The 20,869-nt window shown below is 30.9% G+C and overlaps 2 protein-coding genes and 2 long non-coding RNA genes across 6 annotated transcripts; 2 read left to right on the plus strand and 2 right to left on the minus strand.

Annotated features, from left to right (window-relative positions):
• Positions 1-370: 370 nt before the first annotated feature.
• LOC145094428 (uncharacterized) lies at positions 371-1,547 on the minus strand. The gene is made up of 3 exons (XR_013703337.1): positions 1,376-1,547; positions 1,112-1,179; positions 371-501 (listed from the first exon to the last, which is right to left on the minus strand). It is a non-coding gene; the product is annotated as an uncharacterized LOC145094428 (long non-coding RNA).
• A 5,975-nt stretch (positions 1,548-7,522) lies between these two features.
• On the plus strand, positions 7,523-9,368 carry LOC145095253 (uncharacterized). The gene is made up of 9 exons (XM_079033167.1): positions 7,523-7,694; positions 7,811-7,904; positions 7,983-8,110; positions 8,174-8,258; positions 8,351-8,486; positions 8,567-8,622; positions 8,849-8,969; positions 9,047-9,226; positions 9,312-9,368. The coding sequence occupies exons 1-9, from the start codon at positions 7,523-7,525 to the stop codon at positions 9,366-9,368; spliced, it is 1,029 nt and encodes a 342-aa protein (XP_078889293.1).
• A 1,948-nt stretch (positions 9,369-11,316) lies between these two features.
• Positions 11,317-14,151, minus strand: LOC145094429 (uncharacterized). Of its 3 annotated transcripts, XR_013703340.1 has the most exons (4): positions 13,525-14,151; positions 13,280-13,373; positions 13,139-13,198; positions 11,317-11,367 (listed from the first exon to the last, which is right to left on the minus strand). It is a non-coding gene; the product is annotated as an uncharacterized LOC145094429 (long non-coding RNA). The 3 variants fall into 3 exon arrangements; XR_013703339.1 differs by having other exon boundaries at positions 13,280-14,151; XR_013703338.1 differs by having other exon boundaries at positions 11,323-11,367; positions 13,139-13,172; positions 13,280-14,151.
• A 2,596-nt stretch (positions 14,152-16,747) lies between these two features.
• LOC145095254 (uncharacterized) lies at positions 16,748-20,344 on the plus strand. Its single transcript, XM_079033168.1, has 5 exons — positions 16,748-17,579; positions 17,696-18,314; positions 18,714-18,913; positions 19,047-19,647; positions 19,750-20,344. The coding sequence occupies exons 1-5, from the start codon at positions 16,748-16,750 to the stop codon at positions 20,342-20,344; spliced, it is 2,847 nt and encodes a 948-aa protein (XP_078889294.1).
• The last annotated feature ends 525 nt before the right edge of the window (positions 20,345-20,869 follow it).

Genomic DNA, 20,869 nt, shown 5'->3' on the forward strand with positions numbered 1-20,869 from the left:
ATTCAATGATGGAAGCAGAGCTAATTTCGATAACAACAGTGGGCAAAGAGGCAGAGTGGATTCGAGATATACTTATGGATATCCGTATGTGGGATATTCCAATTCCTTCAATACCCAGGTACTATGATAGTGAGGCCACATTGTCTAAGGTATATAATGGGAATTCGATACATGTGGGCCTGAGACACAGTTTTGTGAGACAATGTGACATCCCCAAAATCACGGCCAGAAAAGACCGGTTTTGTTTATACTTTATTTCAAAATCAGAGTTATCTTTTAATAAAAGGGTTGCGGAATTTGTCCCAAAACAATAATATGATAAAGATTTATCAAAAGCATTTCTATAGAAATGTATTTCATTAAAAGACTCGGGATGTCATGTTCGTACAGATCAAAAGTATAAACAGTACAATATAAGCCTTACTACATTATTTCATATCTACAGGCCTATATCCGTAATCCCTCGTCCAAAACATCACACCTATGCTCATGCGCCACTACCTGTAATACATAAAACTGAGTGGGTCAGGCTTGGGAGCCTGGTGAGCACATAGGGTTTTCAACCCACAATAAATAATTTTATTAATTTCATCAATCAACAATAACCCGATTACCCGTTCCCGTTATCCTCACTTTACGTCCCTAAACACCTATCATAAGGGACCTAGCCTAAGGATCATCATCAGGACGGACACTACTGCTAAGGGGATTCCTCAGCAATAAATGTCCTAATAGGCAACCATGTGGGGGATGGAGTACACCGGTGAACACATCGTTCACAACACCTACAGGTTGCGAGCCTGCCAGCGTTCCACTGGACTGTCTAGAAGAGTCTGTGGTCGTCATCTATACTCCGCTAGATGACTGGATCAACAACAACAACATTGAGGCCTCTCATCATTTTATCACACATCGTCTTATTACATCTACCCATGTTTTACCCCAACATTTTTGTAGATATAAAATACATATACAGTTTAAATCATTTAAAACTTATATAAAAACATTCATCCAGCATAGATAACAAGTATACAGATAATATGCAAACATAGCACGTAATATATAAAATACTTCATATCTATGTGTAAGATGAAAGTAACTATGCACTCACTTGAAAAGGTGGTGATTCCGAACTCAGACAGCGCTTCGCTTCTTAAATAGAATTTTCTTCGAAGAAACCTAGTATTATTACCACTAGAGTTTAGTCTATTATTCGCCGAGACTAATTAATAGTCTAGCTATTATTATTATTACATAAGCGTTAAAAAAATACTTATATAACCCATAATAATAGTCCAAGTATTTATTATAAGTTCATAATAACAATACTAATTTTAAATATAAGCTATATTAAAATAAGGTAAGCATAACTTACTTACAAGGGGGTTTTAGCTAGGAGTCGGGCTCTGCAGGGGCAGAACTTCGTCGCTGAATCTTTCTAAGAAAGATTCGTGCAGCGCTTCAGCGCTCACCTTACTATACTAAGCTACAGAAAGAGAAGTCGAATCACGAGGGACCGAAATGCTCGGGGGATAAGGAGAGAAAGACTCTTGAATCAAGAGAATGGTGCAAGAAATATGAGAGCCCAAGGCTCTTATTTATACTAATTGAATTTTCAAAAACTACCCTCCATAATTACATAATGACCTTTTAGTTATATAAACAACTAAACACCCCTCTATAATACTATTATAAATGGATTTAATGATATTTGTACTAAACTAATGTCGAAAGAACTCAACATTAGTCTTATATTGACCGCATCGTCGATACCTTTCTAATGATATATACATATGTATATATATGTGTACGTATACATGATTTATACTTTATTTTAATACGTAAATATGCTATTATAATTTGTAACTCGTTCATACGAACTCCGTTTTTGACGTTCTTTATATCCACGCGTAGGTGAAGACGTACTCTATAACTTTCGTTTAGACTCCGTCGGCTAATTCTGACTTTATTTTTAAAGTTATATTTTTAACAAGCCGGGACAGGATTGGTCTGTTTAAAATCTCATAACTTCTTCATACGAAGTCAGATTTGGGCGTTCTTTTTATCGATGTTCTTAGTTTAACATATTATACGACTTTCGTTTAGATCACTAAGGCTAAATCTCGCTCTATCGTAAATTCACTATTTACGTTTCCCGGTATCGTGCCGGTTCTGTCGTGAAACTTCGACGGGTCATAACTTCTTCGCTATAACTCGGATTTCGGCGTTCCTTAGATGCACGGAAACCTTGAGAAATATTCTACAACTTTATGTAGAGATATCGGGATTATCTCACACTTTAATTTTGACGCTCATTTTTATTCTTTATTAATTATACATTTATAATTAAATAATAAACACATATAATTCACATAATACTCAAATATTTCATCTTTATTACTTCAAAAAGAGTTACAAGAGTTGACCTAGACTATTACATTGACAAAAATGCTTAGCCCTGAAACCCGGGCGTTACAGACAACTAATTAGAATTTGTACCATCAACGTTGTCTATGTCAAGAAAAGTAGTAACTTGGCAGTTCTGTTTACCAAACCTCTAACGAGAGATTTGGTTACATCTACCACGCCAGTCATGGGTCTAAAACTACAATAGAATCGCTTAGTGATGGAAACCCAACTTGGCATTAGTGCTCCTAATTCTCAAGTTAAAGGGTAACAACAAAGTCACTAACGATAGAAGGTACTATCATTAATGATAGATCCATGTGAGGTAGGATAGTATGTCGTTGCCGAGAACGAGGTTGAGTTTCGACTCTTAACAATGTTTTGGAGACATTTATGCAACGAAGATGTTGTAAAACTTTGCATATATAATCTAGAGGTGGTTCCGCCTCAAGTAAAGATTAGTGGTTTATCTTCTAAAGGCTCATGAAAAGGATTTATAATGTCTGGACATATAAGCACTAAGGGATATCGCAAAGGCGACATGTGATGTGTGGGGGTAAACCGAAGAGGTCACCATGTTCATGGTTTAAACTTATAAGGGTACCATTGAATTGGTCTCTTCTTGTTTGTTCTCATTAAACTAAGGTTTAATCTTAATGACACCCAAGTGACATCATGTGTCTGAGTGAAAGGAAACTATCCAACTTGGTGGGGGATTGTTGGAAATTATAGAGGTAATCTTGCAAGTTGGCAAGTTTCCTCTATCTCATATTAGTAGGGGAAGAAACTTTTAGTGGGTTTATATGTCATTTTTCTTGATAGGCCTTCAAAGGCTTTAGTTGATCAAAGGAATGGGCCAAGGCCACGCGCGCACCTAGCCTAGCCTAGCCTAGCACTAACTGACGTCGCTAGTGCGCAAAATGGCGTGATTTAGGCGCACTTTGCACTTTGCAAGATGCACGGTCATTGGGAGCGGAGGAGCATTCATTTTTGACGAGTTTAGGTCAATTCGGTTTGACAGATCCAGTCAAATGTTAGACAGTCATTGACTTCGTGGAGGACAAGTCGGAATATACTGGAATGCCCAGAAAATGATTTGCTTGGAGAGCAACTCGTCGCCCTAGGGTTTCTATGGGCTGGCCTATGTGGGTACTTTTCTACCTTCTAGAGTTTCGATACCTATAAATACAGCTCCCTAGGAGTCGTATATGATGCTCACGAAAAATTAAAGTTCTCTAATTCTCTCTGTGATTTCTTCCCAGTTTCTTAATATTCACTTTGTGTTTATCGTTTTCCATTGTTGTTGGAAATTCGATATATCCGCATTAAATCCTAGAATTTTACTATGTAGCTTACAGCCGATAGAAGCGAAGTAAAAACCTTTAAGGACATGAGTCCAATCCATGCAGTTATTCCATGTTCAAGATCAACCGTCAACACAACAGGTTTACATTATTGTCTTGTTTTTTTAATTTCGTCAAATAACAGGACACTCTCCTTCTACCTTTCTTATAATCAGATCTAATCGAGAAGGATTAATATAGTTCTCGACGAAACGTGGTAATCATATTAATAATAATTGGATCTACTACTCGCAACTAATCGACATATAATTCTCAATATAATTTGTTGGTTTCCTTGTGTGTCTATTAGTTTGATTTACAACAGGTCCAATCCTTGATGCATTATCGGTGATGTTATGCCCATCTGTTGGTATTTGGTGTCTAGGACAGTGAAAGGGGTATAATAATGTTCCATTAAAATTCCCATGACATGCAAAGTTTAAAGATGCACAACAAGGGAAAATAATAATAATGCAAATGCCCAAAACACAAGTGGAAATTAAATTAAAGCTAGCTAGGGATCGCAAGAAAAAAAAACATGGCTACATTAGGTAAGTTTTTGAATTTGAAATCAAAAGTGATTTTAACTTGGTTTATGAAATCTACAAACACAAACCAAAACAACTCTGCAGTCATCGCCCCTGATAAGGTTCAAGGTTATGATTTAGTTTCAGGGCAATGAGGTGATCCTAGATCTATCATTCTCTAGAACTTTATCCATGATAAACTATTTCATCTATGATAATTCAACAGGAAAGTTTGCTCTATGTGTGATCAGTACACACATATCCATTTATGTATGTATGTGAATACTAATCATGGTTTTTTCTAAAGCTGGAAAAGTGGAAACTGTAAAAGAAATGGTTGGAGAAGTTGCTGATGAATTACATAAAATTGTGTTCAAGGTGATTGAAGGAAGAGTGTTGGAGGTGTATAATCCCTTAATCCTCAAGGATAGTATTGAAGATATGGTCCATAAGAAGTTGGTTATCTGGACTATGGAGTTCAAGAAGGTGAATGCAAATATACGTAATCCAACACCAAATTTAGAGTTGCTTTGTGTTGTGGTCGGAGATATGGATAATTATTTTCTCAAGCAGCCATGATGGAAACAATAAAAAGGAAGTGATTTTCCAATAGAAAAATATTGCCAACTTATTTTTGACGAATATTGCATGGTTTCTTGTTAAGATACTTATTTTTATTGTAAACTAGCATAATTTGTGATTTGAAGGCTTTTTTAATTTAAGGTTATAGTTGTTGTAATTACTAGTATTCCAAGTGGAGAAACCAAGTAATGATGTGAAATCCCCTAATCTAATAAATAAGTAGCATCTCGCCACGTGGCATTCACATAGCCCCCCAAAGCAAATTTTCACACTCTTTTCTTATAATGTTAACTAGGTGTGAGACTCGTGTATTACACGAGTTTATTAAAAATAAAAATTTAATATCAATATTTAAACATTAAATATTTTATAAAATAATACTTTTACATAATATAATGTAATATTTTGGAACATTTATAAAAGAAATCAAATATTCTTTAGAGCATTTATTAGATTTTATTATCAAATTAATAGAATGATTCTCTTCCCTTATATGAAATTTTAATTTAAAAAAATGGAAATTCCTAAAAATGACAAGTGGAAAATAATAATTCTAAAACTCCCACAAAATTACAAGTGGCAAAACTCTTAAGAATTTGACAAGTGGCAAAAAAAACCTTCATTTATTAGAGAGGATTTCCTATACTACCCTTCAGAAACCAAATCGACTGCTTAATTTCTGCGCTTCTTTTTGATTTCTTCCTGCAAAATTCAAATGAATTGAAATTAAATTATAATTATTTTGTTTCTAAAGATAAGCGTATGTTTCTAATTCTTTCAAATATATCATGATATCAACTCCTAAAAAAACGCAATTTAGCTAATCAATTAATCTTAAATACATTCTCACGGTTATTTCCATTCACATCGAATCCAAAATACAAAGAAAAAGAAAAAGTTGCAGGAAATCTTCAAGTCGGCTGTTCTTATTGCTTTAAGGTATGATATTAAAAAAAATTGATTGTTATTCACTGTGTGCATGTTGAACTCGTCTGATATATGTTTCTATCTCAATGTATTTCTCACTGTTATCAAGTCTTCAAGTCGCTATCCTTTGTTCTTTTATGTAGTCTATTAAAAAAAGAATTTATAATTATTGAATGTGTTCATCTTCATGTCGCATTCTATCTGTGACTATCGAAATCTATTACTCACTGTTAGTGTATGTATGTATTTTAAATATCGATGTAAAACTCATGATGTTTGGTTATGATCTTATAATTATTGAATGTGTTCATCTTCATGTCGCGATTGTCTGTTTCTGTTTTCCCCGATTTGTAATTAGCCATAGCATGTCATTAATAATGAAATTAAAAATCAGATGTTTTAAACTTTATATATTGATTGCGAATGTATTAAAAAATCAAATCATTTTTAGAATGAAATTGCGAATGTCTGTTTCTTTTTTCTCTGATTTGTAATCAGCTATAGCATGTCATTAATAACGAAATTAAAATCAAAATGCTGTTATTATTTGTTATTTTAATATAGTGATTTATTCATCAAATTAATATATCGGGTTGTCATTCAAACTGTATGCAATAAATTTTGTATAATATGCAAAGAAATAGTTGATTTGTATCTTTATTGTATGACTATATCGTTTCATTTTTTATATGCATGTAACAGTTAATATTCTTTCGATTATTCCAATGTGTATGCATGTGTGCGACTGCTTAACTATTTAATTTCTTCCCTAATATCCAATGAGTTAATACTTTGTTTAATCTTCCCTGATATCTAATAAAACTTCTTAATGTCATTCAATGTGTATGCAATAAATTTTGTATAAATGCAAAAAATAGCTGATTTGTATCTTTATTTTATGATTATATCATTTCATTTTTTTTCTGACCAGCCATAGCATGTCATTAATAATGAAATCAAAATCAATATTCTGTTATGATTTCTTATTTTAATATAGTGATTTATTCATCAGATTAATATATTGGGTTGTATGACTAAATCGTTTCATTTTTTATATGCATGTAACAGTTAATACTATTTTGATTATTTCAATGTGTATGCATGTGTGTGACTGCTTATACAAAATTATTTTCTTGACTGCTTAACTGATTAATTACTTAATTGTATGTGTAGCACTTCAATAATTACAAAAATGAACCTTTTGCCCATGGTCAAAAATATATATCCACACACACACTCATATAGACCAATTAAATATAAATGTTTCAATAAAATTATATGTTTATTGTATGTGTGTTTTTGGATTCTGTTTGGTACTATTGCTTCTCATGGTCTTCACTACAACACTAATATGCTTTCAATTTAAATGAAAACAGTAAAATGGATATTAATTTTCATATTCTATCAATTGTTTGCAGGAAATGAATATCGACAATAAACTATACCTAAAAGACATTGAAGTTATTGCTGATGATTCACATCTCAAACTACGAGTGTTAAAGATTTGGAATTTTATAAAAAATAACCATGTTTTAGCAATTGAAATGATCGTCATGGACGAGGAGGTTGGTTAATATTTTTTAAACCAACTCAATATTACATTTGTTTCAATGAATAATTGTTTTTGTTTGTTTTAACAGGGTACAAAATACCAATCTCGTGTTTTCAACCAAAATTTTTCCAAAATTTCGTGACCTTTTAAAGGAAGGTGAAAGTTATATCATTTTAAAACCAAACATGGCGGCTTTTAAAAATGGTTTTAGTGTTACCGGCCACAAACAAACCTTAACTTTGGATTGGAAAAGTATCGTAAAAAGATGTGATGATTTTTCTGGTCCAGTTAATGGTTTTGTGTTTGCTGATTTTAACTCTATCATCGAACAGAAATGCCCAAGAGACTCATTTTTTGGTTAGTTGTTTAATTTTATTCAATTCACTTTTTATAACTTGTGTAATTTATTATAAATGTTAGTATATACATATTTAACTTAATCTTATATATTTTTTTTAATTAAAATTCTGTAGATGTTATTGGGCAAATTGTCTCATTCAGGCCACTTGAGACAAGAAATCCTAATCCATCAAGGCATTACATAAAGATGACTATTAGCAACTTACAGTGAGATGATGTTTATTTAAATTTCTTATTATTTTGAATCATATTTTTCCATACTAATTAAATTATTTTTTTATATAGGTCTGTACACCTCAATGGCACTATATTTGGAAATCAGGCACACCAAATGTCACAGTTCCTGAAAAGTAACACCACGGTTACTTGTGTTGTTATAGTGATGCAGTTTGTGAAACTTAACGTTTGGGATGGTTTGTAGTTTATTGGCTAATATGTTTTCCAATCTACTTTTATTGACTAATTTGTTTTTACAGGAATTGGTCAAGCCCAAAGTCATTTTGATGTAACCAAAATGTTCATTAATTCTGACATTGTTGAAATTAATGAGTTTAAGAAAGAGTTAGTTTTTTAATTTATTTTTATTTAAACTTATTTATGTTATAATTATTTTTAAATGAATACAATTTTGCATATATTTTTAAACATTACAGATTGAAAGCTGATAACAATGGAGGTATGTCTGAAAAAAGCATAATTACACTCCCAAGCTACTCTTCTTCTTATATAGATGATTTTATAGGGGATTTTCCTTTAAAAACTGTTTGTGAGATCACAGAACCACTGAAGGTATATTTTCTTTACTTTATATCTTTTAATTTTATTTAAACATTGTATTTTTATTTAATTTTACATTTTATTTGATATAGGAAATGAAATTTCTATTAGTTGGTACCATCGTCAATATAAGACAGAATCTACCTAGGTATTACGATGCGTGCTACAAATGTGGAAGAAGGATAAACAATGTGCCCCAAACCAATCTTTCCTATACCGCCCCCGACAAGATGGAAGATAGTGTTGTTATTAAGTGTAAAAATGCAGCTTGCAACGATTCGAATTTTCATACCGTTCTAAAGTATACACATATCTATTTAATTTAATCGTTTCATTTTTCAACGAAATTAGTATTAATCTAATATTTTTTTTAGGTATATAATTCCTATCAACGTACAAGATCATACCGGTACCATCGAATTTACTCTTTTTGATAGAGAAGCAAAAAGGCTATTGGAAATCAGTGCATTTGAGTTGAAAAAAATACATGAAGCGGTATAATATTTTATTAATATTATTCCTATCTAATAACAACACTATTGGTTTTAATATATTACACAACCTTCTTACAGGCTGGCGACAGTTTGGAACTATTTCCAAATCAAATGAACGTCTTGAAAAACCGCAAATTTGTGTTTCTTGTAGATATTACATCCTACAATGTCACCAACTATAACAATATCTACACCGTTTTCAAACTTACAGAAGATGTGTCCATTGTTTCCGAATTGGAAAGTAAACTAGAACTTATGGTACATAATGTTATGATGTTCAACATTTATATTTGTTTTTTATTTAGATACATAACGTTTTACATATTTCAATTTTATTTTGTAGAGTGTTCAATCAGTGTCTTTAAATGAAGTACCCCTGGAATCAGATGATGTTGTTTAGAATGTTCAAAAGGTATGTTATATTCCCCTATTAACTTTTATTTATATTTAATTATTCCAATTGTCAAGTTATGTTTTTTTAATTTAGGATGTCAATATCACAAACGGATGAGATTTTTACTCCCTCAACAGCTGATAAATCAACTGCAACAAGTCCAATGAAAATATCAGGTGATTTGAAGCGCAACCTCCATGACGTTTATGATGTTGATGGTGGAGGTGATTTGAGTTCAACAAAATCTAAAAGACTATCAATGGGAGACGGAAATCCACTTTTAGTTCCAAAAGTGGAAAAGTGAGTTGTTTTTTGTTTTAACAAATAAAAAATTTATGTTCATCTTGGTTTGGTTTACAATAATGTTTCTTGATTTGGTACTAAAAGTGGTTGGAAATGTTGGTAGTTATTGGACAAATTTTAAGACAATGGTTCATTTTATTTTTATTCATTTTGGTTCATTTGTTTATTGTTTTGGTTTCTATATAAACATTATAGTAATGCATTTCCATTTCTTTACCTATAATAGCAATATACATTTTTAATGATAATAGGTATGAATATGTTACTTCAAATTAAAATAGGGTCATTACTGCAATGTAACTTTAAATTAAAATAGGGGTATTTTTTGTATTTCAATTTGATTTAAAGAGGAATGACAATTTCACAAGTATGACATTAACGTTTCCTACTTAGATAGGAAGATTTATATTTAATTACTTATAACAACATACTTTCATTGATTAAAGGCTGTATTGTATGTGTGTTTTTGGATTATGTTTGATACTATTGCTTTTCATGGTCTTCACTGCAACCCTAATATGCTTTCAATTTAAATGAAAACAATAAAATGGATATTAATTCTGTTTGGTACTATAATTAAAGAACTGTATGAAATTAAAATGCTACAATCTACATTTGTTTGTTCATTTTTTTAAATATATTATACTTTTATTATAGTACATTTCCCGACCGTTATCTTTTGTATTTACGGTTGATCATTGTTTTTAATACGGTTCTAAAATTGATAACATTGTTTAAATTACATGGGAAATAATTTGTTGGATGGGACAAAAGCTTTGAAGAAAAAAAATTTAATGGGTGGGAAAAATATATGTCTAGGATACATCACACGTGACTTTAAAATCCATTTAAGTATACTAAAGGTAATTGGGCAAAAATTAGTTTAACACTTATTACAGAGGACTATAAATTTAAATCAATTTGCTCCAAAAACAAAAAAACCTGATTTCTAATACAAGAGATGTCATTAAATTTTCTACGAGTGTTAAATGAATGTGTATTCCATTTTCATTTAATTGTCACATCATTATATTTATTAAGGGTAATGCCAATGACAACCCTAAATCTGTTCATTCCTTCTTATTTTCCTAAATGGAAGACACTATTTACAGGAGTCTACACATGATATTTTTAATAAACCCATAGTTAAATTAACATATACAAATTAAAGTAATGGCCCTTTCGAAAAAAAACTAAAGAACTAATGCAAAGAATATGAGTAATAGTTAACATTTATTATTGGTTGTTCCATGATTTTAGGATAAAAGAAGTCAAACTTCTTAATGTTTTTACACTTTTATTGATTAAATATGTCTACAACTAAACATTTTAATCATTTGAAAAATATTTTGACATAATATGACTAAATTTATAACGTTTTTTAAAAATCTTAATGTCATATTTTTATGCCATCATCTGGGCAGTAAAATATATTTTTATGTCATCACCTGGATAATAACATATATTATATTTTATTTATTTATTATATATAAATTTTAATTATATTTATAATTAAATAATAAAGACGACATCTTGGCAAAAATGATGCAATTACCTCCATTAAAGTCCCGGGTTGATCTAATTAATAAGTAGAATATCGCAACGTGACATTCACATAGTTCCCCCCAATCGAATTTTCCCGATACTACCCTTCAAACAACAAAACGACTGCTTAATTTCTGGAGTTGATTTTGACTTCTTCCTGCAAAATTCAAATTAATGGTAATTAAATAATCATTATTTTATTTCTAAAGATAAGCGTATCTTTCAAATTCTTTCAAATATATCGTGATATCAACTCCTAAAAAAACACAATTTTGAAGATCAATTTATCTTAAATACATTCTCACGGTTGTTTTCATTCACAGCGAATCCAAAATTCAGAGATAAAGAAAACGTTGCAGGAAATCTTCAAGTCGACTGTTGTTATTGCTTTAAGGTAAGCTATTAAAATTTTTTTTGATGGTTATTCACTGTGTGCATGTTGAAGTCATCTGATATCTGTTTCTATCTCAATGTATTTCTCACTGTTATCAAGTCTTCAATTCGCTATCCGTTGTTCTTTTATGTAGTCTATTAAAAAATTTTGTTATAATTATTGAATGTGTTCATCTTCATGTCGCATTCTATCTATGACTATCGAAATCTATTACTCAGTGTTAGTATATGTATGTATTTTAAATATCAATGTAATAAATTGTTTATAGTAAATCTTTATGTCAATGTTTTAAACATTTTATATGTATTTGTAACCTTGTGTCTATATGTATGTCTGTTTCTTTTTTCCCTGATTTCTAATCAGCCATAGCATTTGATTAATAATGAAATCAAAATCAAAATTCTGTTATGATTTGTTATTTTAATATAGTGATTTATTCATCAGATTAATATAGCTGGTTGTCATTCAATCTGTATGCAATAAATTTTGTATAATATGCAAAAAAAAAATAGTTGATTTTTATCTTTATTGTATGACTATATCGTTTAATTTTTTATATGCATGTAACAGTTAATACTCTTTCGATTATTCCAATGTTTATGCATGTGTGTGACTGCTTAACTGTTTAATTTCTTGACTGCTTAACTGCTTAAAAAATTAAATTGTTAACTGTATATGTAGCTAATCAAAAATTACAAAAATTACTGTTTTGCCCATGGTCATACATATATAGCCACACACACACATAGACAAATTAATATATTTTGTTGTCATTCTTTTGGTTATTAATTTATAACTGCAAATGTATTCAATAACATCCAAACACTCAATGTATGTTAATACTTCTGGAAATGGTGTACTCATCTTTTACAGTGTGTATATGTGTATGTGTTTATTTGAAACCTGATTTCTAATCAGCCATGGCATGTCATGGCTAATGAAATCAAAATCAAAATTTTCTTATGCTTTGCTATTTTAATATACTGATTTATGCATTAAATTATTATATTTTGTTGTCATTCAATGTGTATGCAACAAATTTTGTATAAATGCAAAAAATAGCTGATTTGTATCTTTATTTTATGATTATATAATTTCATTTTTTTTCATGTAACAGTCATTTCTTAACTGTATATGTACCTAACTATTTAAATTATTGACTGCTTAACTGCTATACAGCTTAATTTCTAAACTGTATATGTAGCTAATCAAAATATACAAAAATTACGGTTTTGCCCATGGTCATACATATATAGAATAAAACAAGTCAAACTTATTAGTGTTTTTAGGATAAAAACACCGTTTTATCGATAATTTATTATGACCAATAGGTCACCTATTTAGCAAATTTGGATGTGTTGATGTCTAAGTTTCAATTAGTAAACCAAAGAAGACTTTACCTACTTTTAAAATCTCCTTCAATCAATGGATTATGTTGATTACAATACTATAATCATTTGCAACTAAATGTTTTAATGGAATTGAAATCAAATTCAAACCAAACTAGAAAAACATTGATAAAAATATTATATACCTTCCAGTAACATCTTCAAGCTCTAGGCATGAGGCTACAGAGGGTTATAAGTTAATACCCCTATTGTAAAAGATTCATATGGAAAACATGAGGCTACAGAGGGTTATAAGTTAACCATAAATTAATCAAAATATAAATTACCTTTCAACAGACATTGATTCCTGCTAACTGTAAGAAGATATTCGATCAAATACACCTTAGATGCTGCAAACATGAACCCATTACCTTAATCCCCCTATTGTAAAACATTCAGATGGAAAACATGAAGCTACAGATGGTTATAAGTTATATAACCTAGATTTCAGAAGAATCGAATTCGATCATTTGGGCAAGGAACGAAAAGGGCATTTTGGGGGTTAAAGATAGCTTGACAAGCCAACAAAGACCTGGACTTGACAGACTATATGCAAACTACTCTTACGCCTTTACTCAGCCTTCGGATGTTGGAAACTAAATTATCTTCTGGGCTTCCATGGAGAACTAGGGTTTACCCCATGAGATCATCCGAACAAAGAATTGGGTGAAATTGGGGAAACAACAAATGGAACTAGAAGAAGCTGTAGGTTGGAAATGAGGATGATGACTGGTGATTTCCATAGGGAAGGAATTTATGGTTGCAGTGGAAGAATGAGATTCGGGTTTACGATTGTCTTTTCTCACCTGACGGAGACTATGTCGCAGGAGGAGTGGTCATCGTCGATGAAATCTTCCATCTTCAAGAGACCTTGCGTTGTTGAACCCAATCGGTTGTGGGGGAATCGAGGAGATTCATCGATTGTGGGGGAATCGAGGAGATTCATTAAGGGTTAACCGGCGACGAGCATGAAGACGGGTTGGAGTCCATGGAAACAAAAAGCTAATTACAGAATGGTGTGAAACCAAGTGGGTTTGAGGCTTTTTGGTAGGAAGATACAAACAGACAGAGAAAGATAAAGAGACGGAGTGATGAAGAATACGTTGGGATAGAGATTGGTTGGGGAGAGTATTGTCATTTCTTGACCCGATTTCTTTGTGCAAATACAAGACACCTGACCAGTGAGAATGCGTGTGGGTATCGAATATTATTTGGATCCAACTTCGACCCATATTACTATGTGTAGTTGAAATTTGAAATACATTTTGTTTGATTTTTGTAATCATAATTTTTTGTAGTTGAATGAAAACATACAAAAATAAATAAGTATAAAATTACCACGTGACAATTGGCTAGCCCATCTCCAAGCTCTTTTCCCGCTCACAATATGTAATTGAAATACCAAAACTGCCCTTATGTTACTATTAAACTCTATAGTTATTAAATACAACCTATTTAATTGACTTTTTTTAATAAATAAATAATACATTAATAGATTATTTTATAATTTATATGTACATTTTAATAAACCATTTCAAAAAAAGGACACAATTAAATTGTATTGTGTTTCCTACTACTTAACAAGAATACTTAATAATGACTACAAATTGAATTTTTACCTATTTGTTCGCTAGATAATTTTTATTTTAACTACTTAATTGTTATCTGTTAAGCATATTAATTTATAAACTAATTTTATTTATCTTAACTGTTAAGGTTGCAGACATACAATGCATTCACATTCTTCTAAAAAAGACTATAAAACTAAATAGTTTCTATTTAGATAATACAAAAAATATTAATTTGGGTACTACATCAACAAATCTAGCCTCAACACCTACAGCTGTTAAAACTTCAATTTACAAAGGTAACTTTTTTCTTATGGAAATTTTATTTTTCTTATTTTTTATTTTTTAATTCACATAATATTTATTTTAATAACATACACATTTTTTAACATAAAAAAATAGATAAATTGTCAAATTCTTCGTCCGCTTCAAGTCAATATGCTTCAAAATTGGTGACCCATGCTTACAAAGGTACGTTTTTTATTCAATATTATTATATAAACATATTATTTACGTAATTATGCATTTCATATACTGTCATATTATCTCTTATGCAGAAAACATCAATAACATGTACCATTTGCAAGCCAGAGAGAAAAGAAGACAAAGAAAAATATATTTGAAAAATAAAAGATCGAAGATAATGAATACAACATCCAACGTTCCAAGTACATCAGTACCGCATCTCTTAAAATATATAATTATTTATAACCATATTATTATTTCATTCCATGTTTTACGCTTATTTTTCATTTATATAGAATAAATGTTTTCTCATATTTTTTTATTATCTTGGAATATTATATGATTGCAAAAACTACTTTGTTTTATACATATGTGTTCAGTTTTCATAAGTTGTTGTTCTTTGCAGATTTGTCAAGCAACATTGTTCCTCAAGCTGAAAATGTCAATTCATTTAATTCGCGAAGAATCCAAAATACAACCGTGCAATACTCTCATTCCTTTACAGATGTTAGAATTCCGTTATCTAACATTACAAATGTTAGAAATCCGTTATCAAACATTACAAATGGTAATAATGTATTGTTTTCAAAATATACTGTTATTACTTTTCTTTATAATCCGGAGGATATATATATATATATATATATATATATATATATATATATACTTATTTTATTTATTTTGTTCAGATAACATCGGTTTCGATAAATATGTCACTTCCAAGTTACCAGACAAAAGACAGTACTATGTACTTTCAAATGATATGACATCGAAAAATGCATCTACAATAAGTGCTTCTTCATCATCAATCAAGTTAAATTCAGGATGTCATAAATTAAAAAGGAAGACGACACATTTATCACCTATCCCGTTGATTGATTTGACTGAAAATGTAGAAAATATCGATCAACTCATAAATGAAAACCTGATAGTTGGTATCTCAAATGGTAATAAAAAAATAATATCCATTTTCATTTTTTATTACATTTCAAATAATTGGTTGTATATACTTATAAATTTCACTGATATTTTTTTCTACGCTTTTTATTTTACAGAATATTTGGATCATGGTGATCAAAATGTTGTATGTCAAACATGTCATGTAAAGTTATGGAGAAATGAATCCATCAGAGGTAAAGAAAAAGGGAACACAGATTATTCTTTATGTTGTGGTTACGGCAAAGTTCAACTTCCAGATTTAAAGAAATCACCCCCCCCCCCCCCCCCGGTTATGAAAGAATGTTTCGAAATATGGATTCTAAAAGCAAACAATTCATGAAAAACATTAGACGTTACAATTCAATGTTTTCTTTTACATCGATGGGTGGTAAAATTGATTCTTCAATCAATAGAAGAAACGCTCCTTACATTTTCAGATTGGGTGGTCAAAATTATCATAGTATTGGAAGCCTTTTACAAGCAAAATGATCGTTACCAAAATTCTCTCAGTTATACATTTATGATACTGAGAACGAAATTTCAAATAGACAAAGATGCTTTGGGTATTTTTTTTCAGCCTTCTTATTCCTTATTATTCATTATATATATATATATATATATATATATATATATATATATATATATATATATATTACTAACGTTATGTATAATTTCATTTATTTTAGTGGAGAAAAAGATCAATCAACGACAATTGATAGTGATATTATTCAAGATATTAAGGTGATGTTGGATTCAAATAATGTGTTGGTTAGATCTTATAGGATGGTAAGAGATACCTTTCAGAAAAATCCTCAAGTTGATATGAAACTACGACTTATCGGGAGAAGGGAACGAGATGGAAGAACATATAACCTACCGACTGCTTCTGAGGTTGCCGCTTTAATTGTCGGTGACATTTGTGATTCAATTGAAAAGAGAGATATTGTTGTTGAAACAAAAACTGGATTTCTACAACGTATCAGTGAATTGCATCCTTCATACCTTCCTCTTCAATATCCATTGTTGTTTCCATATGGAGATGATGGTTACAGTGTTGACATTCTTCATAGAGGTTTGTCATTTACGACCAACAGCAAGCGGGCGAAATGTACAATGAGAGAATATTTCGCTTTTAGAATTCAAGATAGAGATCATTCGTTCTCGCTCATTCTTAATTCAAAAATATTGTTTCAACAGTTTCTGGTAGATGCCTATACTATGATTGAAACTGAGAGATTGCATTACATACGTAGGCAACAACATGTTCTTAGATGCGAGTCTTACGAGAATTTACGTAAGCAAAAAGCTCAAGGATCCACTAAAGTCTCAAATGTCGGCCAACGTGTCATATTACCTTCATCCTTTACCGGTGGTGCACGCTATATGTTGCAAAACTATTTGGATGCCATGTCACTATGTAAATGGTTTGGATATCCAGATTTTTTCATAACATTTATGTGTAATCCCAAATGGCCAGAGATTAAAAGGTTTCTTAAGGATACTTCACTTCAACCAGAAGACAGGCCTGATATATTATGTAGGTTGTTCAAGATCAAGCTCGATGCATTTATTAAAGACTTAAGGGAGTATAAAATTTTCGGCAAAGTTCAAGCATGCAAGTAAATTTATATTTTTTCATTATTGATAAAACATTACTCTTATTATAGTATATTTTTTTATATGTTTTTTTGTATAATCATATTTTGTTTTTTTTTGCCAAATATTATGCAGATGTTTATACCATTGAATTTCAAAAAAGAGGTTTGCCGCATAGTCATATATGTTTATTTATGCATTCTGACAACAAGTTACCTACTGTTGAATTAATCGATCCAATAATTTCTGCTGAGATACCAGACAAAATTGAAGAGCCTGAATTGTATTCACTTGTCAATGAGTTCATGATTCATGGTCCATGTGGAGCTGAAAATATCAATTGTCCATGCATGGTGGATAAAAAGTGCTCTAAAAACTTTCCCAAACAATTCTGTCATCATTCGTCTGTTGATGAAAATGGTTTTCCGTTATATAGGAGAAGAAACGATGGTCATTTTGTAGAAAAATCAGGTGTCAAGTTGGATAATAGAAATGTTGTTCCATACAACAAATACCTATTAAAAAGATATCAGACACATATTAATGTTGAATGGTGCAACCAGGGATCTTTTATAAAGTATCTCTTTAAATACATAAACAAGGGTCCTGATAGAGCTACAGTTGTTGTTGTACCAACAAACAATGAATGTGAAAATAATGATGCAGTCGATGAAATAGCTGAATATTACGATTGTAGATATTTATCTGCATGTGAAGCATCATGGAGAATTTTTACATATGATGTTCATTGCAGGTATCCTTCTGTGGTTAGACTACCTTTTCATCTTCCTAATCAACAATAGATTGTATATGGCGAAGACGATGATATCGACGATGTTCTGGACAAACCTTCTGTTGCTGCTTCAAAGTTCACAGCTTGGATGGAATGTAATGCAATTAATAGTGAAGCACGAGAACTTACATATGTTAAATTTCCTACAAAGTTTGTTTGGGTATTAAATGATAGGTTTTGGAAGAGAAGGAAAGTAGGAAAAGTCATTGGTCGAATTCATTCGGTTTCACCTAATCTTGGTGAAGCTTATTTTTTATGGATTCTTTTAAATAAAGTTAAAGGTCCGACATCATTTGATGAAATTCGCACGGTAAATGGTTAAACATATTCTTCTTTTAGAGATACTTGTTATGCACTCAGGCTATTAGATGATGACAAAGAATACATCGATGCAATTAAAGAAGCAAGTCATTATGGATCTGGTTTTTATCTACGTTTCTTATTTGCCACATTGTTGATGTGTAATAGTATGTCTAAGCCAGAGGTTGTTTGGGAAAATACATGGGAATATTTGTCGGATGGAATTCCATATAACAAACGACAAAGGTTGAAGTCTCCAGGTATTTTATTTATTTTCTTCATTTATATTTAAAATATTTTATTTTTCTTATCAACACCCGTTAAAAAATTATTATAAATATTATTAAATATTGTATTTTATATTTTATAATTAATTTAAAATTTATGGTGCAGACTTATCACTCGGTGAAGATGAAGTTAAGAACTTAACTTTGTTTGAAATAGAACAAATTTTACTTCGAAACAACTCCACTCTCAAAAATTTCACAAAGATGCCTTACCCAGATGTTGAATCAATTTCTTCTTCGAACAATCGACTTATCATTGAGGAGCTAGATTACGACATTCCCGCTATGAAGAATGACTTTGATAATATGTTTCTTGCATTAACAAATGAGCAACGTAATATTTTCCTTAACATCATGAGTACTGTTAAAGAAAATAAAGGAGGTGTTTTCTTCGTTTATGGTTATGGTGGAACGGGTAAAACTTTTCTATGGAAGACAATATCTGCAACAATTAGATCAGACGGTAATATTGTTTTAAATGTTGCTTCAAGCGGTATTGCTTCGTTATTGTTGCCCGGTGGTAGAACAGCACACTCTCGATTTATACTTCCATTTGAACTTACAGAGGATTCTTTTTGTAAAATAAATCCAGATGGTGACTTGGCTAACTTATTAAGAAAAACCTCTTTGATAATTTGGGATGAAGCACCTATGATCCATAAGCATGCATTTGAAGCTTTAGATCGAACTTTGAAAGATGTATTAAGGTGTGGAAATTCTAGCCTCTCAAATATTCCTTTTGGATGGAAAGTTATAGTTTTTGGAGGAGATTTCAGATAGATTCTATCTGTTGTTCTGGGTGGCAGCAGACAGAATATTGTTAATGCTTCTTTGAGTTCTTCATATTTATGGCAACACTGCAAAGTGTATAGATTAACAAAAAACATGAGGCTAACTGTTGGAAGGGATCAACCTGATATAGAAAAAATAAGAGATTTTGCAAATTGGTTATTGGATATAGGAGAAGGCAAACTTGGTGGTCCGAACGACGGTGAAACGATTATCGATATTCCGAATGATATTCTCATTAATGATCCAGATGATCATATAGGTTCATTAATTGAGTTTGTATATCCTTCAATTTTGGAGAAGTATAGCAGTACAAATTATTTCCGAGAAAGAGCTATACTTGCTCCAAAGAATGAAGTTGTTCAGGAAATAAACGATCGTTTGCTTAAGAAGTTTCCGGGAGATGAGGTTGAATATTTAAGTTCAGATAGCCTATGTCAGTCCGAATTTGTCCATGATCAGTTTGATGCAAATTTATACTCGCCTGATGTATTAAATGGTCTTAAAGTATCCGGTCTACCAAATCATAAGTTAGTTTTAAAAATTGGTGTTCCAGTAATGTTACTGAGAAATATTGATCAGAAAAACGGCTTATGTAATGGCACTAGACTATAGGTTATATCATTGGGCAAACGTGTTATCGAGGCACGTATAATGTCTGGAACTAATATTGGAAACCAGACTTTTATTCCAAGAATGTCTTTAACTCTATCAGAAAAAAAAATTCCTTTCAAATTCACAAGAAGACAGTTTCCTTTGGCGGTATGTTTTGCAATGACTATTAATAAGAGTCAAGCACAATCGTTATCGAAGGTTGGTTTGTTTCTCAAAGATTCGGTTTTTTCACATGGGCAATTGTATGTTGCATTATCTAGAGTACAAAGCAGAGAGGGATTGAAATTATTAATTTTAGATAAAGATGGTAGATTCACCAATAAAACTTCCAATGTTGTTTATAAGGAAGTTTTTCATAATTTATAACCAACTTCTTTGTAGCATCTTTTACTCATTTTTACCAAAGCACATTTCATCCATCATAATAATTTATTTATTTATAATTATGTATTGTATTTTTTTTATGTTAATTTCATTAGATACATATATAGTTTGTTTTGTATCAAATCAATTCCGATGTTGTTT

This window comes from Lactuca serriola, chromosome 3 (genome assembly GCF_051521515.1).
Source record: "Lactuca serriola cultivar US96UC23 chromosome 3, Lser_US96UC23_V15, whole genome shotgun sequence".
NCBI classification, from domain to species: Eukaryota; Viridiplantae; Streptophyta; class Magnoliopsida; order Asterales; family Asteraceae; genus Lactuca; species Lactuca serriola.